General features: G+C 43.3%; 1 protein-coding gene across 1 annotated transcript; it reads left to right on the top strand.

Annotated features, from left to right (window-relative positions):
* The first annotated feature begins 1,246 nt into the window (after positions 1-1,246).
* LOC135715620 (uncharacterized) lies at positions 1,247-4,102 on the top strand. The gene has a single exon (XM_065238804.1). The coding sequence runs from the start codon at positions 1,247-1,249 to the stop codon at positions 4,100-4,102; it is 2,856 nt and encodes a 951-aa protein (XP_065094876.1).
* The last annotated feature ends 3,051 nt before the right edge of the window (positions 4,103-7,153 follow it).

The raw sequence follows: 7,153 nt of genomic DNA on the forward strand, positions 1-7,153 counted from the left end.
GGCGGAGACTAGCAAAGCATACGTCGACTTCGAAGAGCAATATTATGCGATTCGGGCTGCTTTTTTGAGTAAATTAGAACCTTCTACACCAGCAGCAAATTTGGATAATACTCTTGGTCGGAATTATGCTTCATTGGGTGTGCACACAGGGGTTCGGCTTCCACAAATTTCATTACCAGAGTTTGACGGGGATTACAAGGGCTGGCTGTCTTTCAAATCTACGTTCGTGTCGCTGATTCACGACTCAAATGAACTCAGAGACGTGCAAAAATTTCATTATTTGAAGTCTGCACTGAAAGGGGAGGCAGCTAAACTGATCGAGTCTCTAATGATCACAAACGGAAACTACATAATAGCATGGGACACCATCACCAAGCGGTACTCGAATGAATATTTGCTGAAGAAGTGCCATCTTCAGGCATTGATGGAATTCCCAAGGATCGAGAAGGAGTCGGCTGGGCGAATACATGGACTGGTGGACGAGTTCGATCAACGGCTGAAGATTTTGAAGCAGCTGGGCGAAAAGACGGAGCACTGGGGATCGATGATCATCCATTAGATGTGTTCAAAGCTGGATGCGCATACTCTGCAGCTATGGGAGGATCACGCTGCATGGTTACGGGAACCTACGTTCGCGGTATTGGTGGACTTTCTGGAGAAAAGAACGAGGGTTTTGGAAGCTGTGTTATCCAACACCATCAATCACGGCTCTGCTCATCCCAAGGCGGCGGCTAAACGAGAGCGCGTGACTGTACACACGTCTACGGAGGGCGGAAAAAGTGATCCAACCTGCCAATGTTGTGGTGAATTGCATTATTTGGTACGGTGCGCAAAATTCCAGGGTTTTGGACTAAAAGAAAAGTTGGACTTTGTCAACGGAAAACGGCTATGCAGCAACTGCTTCAAAACGGGTCACTGGGTTCGTGACTGCTCGTCAAGGTTTAGCTGCAAGACATGTGGGAAGAAGCACAACACTTTGATACATCCGGGGTTTCAACCTGGTAATGGAGGAGGCAGCAATGCCAAAAGCGACGCAGCTAGGACTCACGTTGCAGCAGAAACAGCGGAAGAAGAACAAATCGAAGCAGCCGAAGGAGTCGCAGTCGGATCATATAGCGTTGGAACGAAAAAGGAAATTTTGAGTTCCAAGGTGTTCCTTTCAACAGTGGTCGTGGCGATACGGGATCAAAATGGTGGTACACAGCTAACCCGAGCGTTGTTGGATAATGGATAGCAGGTCAATGTGATGAGCGAACGACTTTGCCAAATGCTGAAGCTTAAACGTCGAGCAATATGCGTTCCCATAACAGGAGTTGGACAATCGGAATCGACGGCAAGACATGCAGTGAATACAACGGTTAAGTCCAGAGTCATCGATTTCTCTATTGAATTGGATTTCCTGGTTTTGCAGCGAGTGACATCTGAACTTCCTTCGGTTACGATTCCTATCAAGCATTGGAATATTCCTCATGAACTGCAGATGGCGGATCCACAATTCAACATAAGCGGCCGCTTTGATTTGCTACTAGGAGCGGAACATTTCTTCAGTTTCCTACGCGATAGAGAGGTGAAAAGAATGGTGTTGGGTCCAAAGCTGCCAATACTCGTGGATTCGGTATTCGGGTGGATTGTATCCGGACGTGATGAAAGTCTACAGCAGAAACAGTCAGTTCGATGTTGCACGGCAGTCACCCCTATCGAGAGAATCGAAGATCTATTGGAGAAGTTCTGGAGAGTAGAAAGCTGCGACGACCGACCTGCATGGTCAAAGGAGGAACAAGACTGCGAGGAGCATTTCAAGAGTACGCATTCCAGAGCAGAAGATGGCCGGTATATCGTGCAGCTGCCAAAACAAAATAGCTGGGACCGGATGTTGGGAGAATCACGAGCAACGGCGTTGGACAGGTACAAGAAATTGGAGAATCGGTTGGAACGGCACCCGGATATTAAGGAACCATACCACGCTTTCATGAAAGAGTACGTGGACATGCGGCACATGCGAAGGCTAACGACAACGGAACTGCAGGCAGAGGCCAACGGAGTAGGTCAACGGAAGGTGTTTTATTTGCCGCACCACGCGGTGATAAAAGAATCAAGCACAACTACAAAAGTGCGCGTCGTATTTGACGCATCGGCACGTACAGACAGCGGATACTCCCTCAACGATGTTCTTCTGAAGGGACCTGTAATTCAGGATAATCTGCTAAATCTCCTGATACGCTTCCGCAAGCATGAAGTGGCGCTTGTGGGAGATGTGGAAAAAATGTATCGGCAGGTACTTCAGGACGCTAATGACACTCTTCGTCTACGGATATTTTTTCGCTTCACGAAGGATGATCCCATAGATGTTTACGAGTTGCTGACCATAACGTATGGGCTTACACCGTCATCTTTTCTGGCAACCCGGGCACTACAACAGCTGGCTGAAGATGAAGGAGTTGAAGGTACTAAAGCTCGCCTAACGCTACAAAAGGATTTTTACGTCGACGACTATATTAGAGGATCCACAAATGTCGTCGAAACCATCGAGCTTAGAAAAAATTTGACATCGTTGATGGCCAAAGGAGGATTTCCAATCCGGAAATGGTGCTCGAATCAGCCTGAAGTCTTATCCGGTATTTCTGAGGACCAGTTGGGTACTGATCTTACAATAACCTTTGAGTTGAATCCCGATGAAAAGGTTAAAACGCTAGGGATTACTTGGGAACCGAAAGCGGACAAGCTTAGGTTCTTATATAATGTTGGAGAGGAAGAAGGAGAATGGACCAGAAGGCGCATATTATCTGCAATAGCCAAACTATTCGATCCCCTAGGATTGATCTCTCCCTTAGTGGTGACTGCAAAAATAATTATGCTAGAGCTGGCGCTACTGCAAACAGGATGGGATTCCCCAGTACCACCACAACTACAGCAAAAGTGGACGGATTTCCATCGCCGACTGTTCAAATTAGCAGAATTCAGCATACCCAGGTTCTCCTTCATCCCAGACTACGTCGACGTACAGCTCCACTGTTTCGCTGACGCCTCCGATCTTGCGTATGGAGCCTGCTTATATGTGCGTTCCATGGATCAACAGGGCAACGTACGCATTGAGCTTTTGTCCTCGAAATCTCGGGTCGCTCCCTTAAAACGATTGACGATCCCGAGATTAGAACTATGCGCAGCTAGAGAAGCTGCGCATTTATATCAGACAGTTATTGGGGCCCTCGCACTAAATAGAATGCAGGCTTTTTTCTGGTCGGACTCAACTGTTGTTCTGCATTGGTTGAAAGCTCCGCCAAATTCGTGGAAAACCTTCATAGCAAACCGTGTTTCGACTATACAAACAACCACCTATGGACACCCATGGCTACATGTATCCGGTAAGGAGAATCCCGCAGATCTGGTTTCACGTGGAATGGCCATTGAGGATTTCTTGGAAAGTGATCGTTGGAAGCACGGACCGTCATGGTTGAAGCTGGCGCCGAAAGAATGGCTGACGGAATGTCCTGGATCCGTATCTGAAGAAGTAGATCTGGAACCCCGAGTCGTCGTTCAAGCAACCGTTGCCTCGAAAGAGCCCAACATCTTCTTCACTCTTCGATCTTCTTTTCTTCCGTTAGTCAGAATAGTCGCATTATGCTTACGGTTTGCTGCCAACTGCCGAAAATCCACCCAAAGAAACACTTCGTTATTTTTGAGTGTCCATGAGATAAACTCTGCAAAAATGGCCCTCGTGCGGCTGGTTAAAGAAGAATGTTTCTTGGAAGAAATCAACTCCTTGAAAAGGCACTATCAAGTTCCACATAAATCGCCGTTAAAGCTTTTATGCCCTTTCCTAGACAAAGGTGGCATTATCAGAGTTGGCGGACGACTACGACACTCGCTGGAGAACTATGCGACAATGCATCCAGCGGTATTACCAAAATCACATGTCTTCACTCGCCTACTCATCGAACCGTCGAGCAGCCCCACCGAAATGTTACATTGCAGTTTTCATATGCTTTACGACCAAAGCGATAGACCTGGAACTAGTCATGGACCTATCAACTGCTGGATTCTTATCTGCACTTCGCCGATTCATTGGGCACCATGGACTTCCATCGTAGATTCATTCAGATAATGCTAAAAATTTCCAAGGCTCTAAACACGAATTGTACGAGCTGTACAAGAGCCTCAACAGCAAAGCTGCCCAAGAAGCTATTGGATCTGAAAAGTCACAGCAGAAATATCCTGGCATTTAATTCCACCCCGTGCCCCCAATTTCGGTGGATTGTGGGAGGCAGCAGTACGCTCCGCCAAAAGTTGCCTGAAAAAGGAAGTCGGTACGAACCAATTGAGTCATGAAAACTTCTGCACCCTGCTCGTACAAATATCGGCCGCCCTTAACTCTAGACCTCTAGCCCCATTATCAGACGACCCTAGAGACCTCGATTCCCTAACACCAGCCCATTTTTTGATCGGGACTTCTATGAAAGCCCTCCCCGATCTCGATCTTACAGCCATACCCACTAACCGCTTAGCCCACTATCAGCAACGGCAGCAGATGTTCCAACGATACTGGCAGCGTTGGAGTCAAGAGTACCTCACTGGACTTCAGGAAGCAAGTAAGAACCGTCTACCAAGCACCATCCGTGTAGGTAGCATCGTGATTCTTCGGGAGGACAACTTACCACCACTTCAATGGCCCCTAGCGAGGATAACCGAGGTTCACCCTGGCGCAGACGGAGTTATACGAGTGGTGACGATCAAGACGTCTAAAGGAACCTACAGGCGTCCAGCAAACCGCATCTGCCCGTTACCCACCGAGGATTCTGCCGATATTAATTGAATTCATCGAATAGAGATTAAGCTTAAGATTTTGAACGTTATCTAACATAAGCTAGGCTTGTTCAGGTATGTTGAAACTTAGTTTCAAGGAGGGCGGAAATGTTGGATGTTTTAGTATTAAGCAATAATTGAATTATTTAAAATTGAATTTACAACACTGGTTGATACAGAACTGTTATACATTCACCACATATAGAAGACACTCACTAAATACTTACACTATTAGTACCTAAATGAACACTCAATACGAATAGAACACGAAGAGACAGTACATGAATTCATAGGTATGATAGACAGATAACGAAACAGTGAATTTAGTTAGCCAACCGATAGCGAACAAATAAAGGCAAAAAAAAAATATATACGCGCGCGCTTTACAAACCCGTACAAATAAAGTGTATTAAACTTTGGTCCCTAAATAAAGTGTTTGGAAGTGGAATTGGTTCAGTTCTATTGCATTTGTGGAAGGAAAGGAAACAAGAGGAGCAAAAGGATACCTAGGATATTCGGAAAAGGATCGGAATTGGAAGGACAAATAGTACGATTCTGAAAAAAACACACAACGTAGGATCTAAGGTACATGAGGTGGCTTACAAGGTGTATATTTGGAGCACGGAAAGACAAACGGAGTATTCAGCTCAACCAACGAACCTAAATCCCCCAACACATTACTTCTAGCTGAAGTTATGCGATTATTTAAAATATTGCTTTAATTTGGTTTTGTCATTGTAAAGTCAATGTTATCGCAGTGCTTTTTATATGTATCCATCATTTGGTTCAAGGGTCCAAATTTGGCATAATTTGTACGATGACGATTTGTAGCAAATATATTTATTTTTCGTAAATGCCTAGATGGTGTATATAAATTTAAGGATGACAATAGTTCTTTTGAATCGGTGCGATGTGATACGATATCGTTTACGAAAGAAATCATAGCAAATTTACGACGCTCTTTTAATGTTTGGATATTTATGAGCATACACCGAGCTGTGTAAGATTGCAGAGGAAAAACAGTCCAACCTAACTTTCGCAATATTATAATATCGACCTTAACTACATAAGAATATAGCAGAAACGTTTTATGAAACCAAGCATGTTGTTAGCTCTGTTAATAATTGTGTTATAATGATCGGTGAAAGTAAGTTTTGAGTCCAAAATAACACCTAGATCCCAGACTCTATCACACTTTTCTATGTTCTGGTTTCCTAAAGTGATTGTTATATTGGGTAGGATTTGTTTTCCTCTGGTAATTGAGTTACATTTTTTTTTTTATAATTGTAGCAGGGTTTTTTGACACCAAGTATGGAATATCTCTATTTCCTCTTTGATGATGATGTCTTTGGCATCTTTTATTTCCAAAAAAAGTTTAATGTCGTCAGCATAGATTAAAACTTTGACGATCATGAACTGAAAATGTCTAGGTTGTTCTGCGATTAGTTAAAATTTCAGTCAATTAATGATACTGGTCGTAGAGTCCTATGATTTTTTTGAAAGCACTTATAGAACGACTCATTAGAATGAATTCAGACTTCTGATCGGAAAATTGGGCCGGGGGTCACGGAGTGAACATTCGGATGATATCGAACAACAGTGAATATCAATAGGAATAGCAATGTTTTAATTTTCTGCTATGTATGTATGTATGTATGTAAGTAGCCACCATCCTAGCTTGGGTCTTGCCCTGCATGCGGCTCCACTCAAACAACAAGATCAAATTTCGTCATCATTCTGAATTCAACATACTGCTGTATGAAGGGCCAAAAGGGGGTTGGACGGGCCCGTAAGCAGAGACACTTACGCGAAATCCGCGGGAATAAGAGAATCTCCTTCCAACAATATGATCCAACAAAACGAATAATGAAATTCGCAATACATGTTAAGCTTTCCACGGCATGGTTTATTTAAGAAGAGCGCGTCAAATTCATTGCAACTGTTGAAGTGAAATATAACTATCTAAAATGGCAGTACACATTCCCTCCTAGACTCCGGTTGGCACTCCACTCCATTGTCCAGTTACAACTTCAATTATGCCCTGATGCTCCCTCCCGTCCCAGCATTTATTGTAATTTACATTAAAAAATTTATATATAATCATGTAATATAAAATGTAAATAAAATATGTAGTAAAATGAGAAATATAATAAAAAATAGAGATGTTTAACAAAATACAAATAACCTAGATTATTGGTCCTAAAGGGTGATACGGTCAAAATTTGGTCAAGGGAAAACGCGTGTAAATCGGTGAAATCGTTTATTTAAAAAATCAAATTAAATTTCTTTTTCAAGTTCAATTAGTATAAAATTCAGGAAAAATATTCAGTTAGGCTTCCACTTTTCCAAATCC

This window comes from Ochlerotatus camptorhynchus, unplaced genomic scaffold (genome assembly GCF_037179485.1).
Source record: "Ochlerotatus camptorhynchus isolate MF236.1 unplaced genomic scaffold, CSIRO-AGI_Acam_v1.1 ptg000967l, whole genome shotgun sequence".
NCBI lineage: Eukaryota > Metazoa > Arthropoda > Insecta > Diptera > Culicidae > Ochlerotatus > Ochlerotatus camptorhynchus.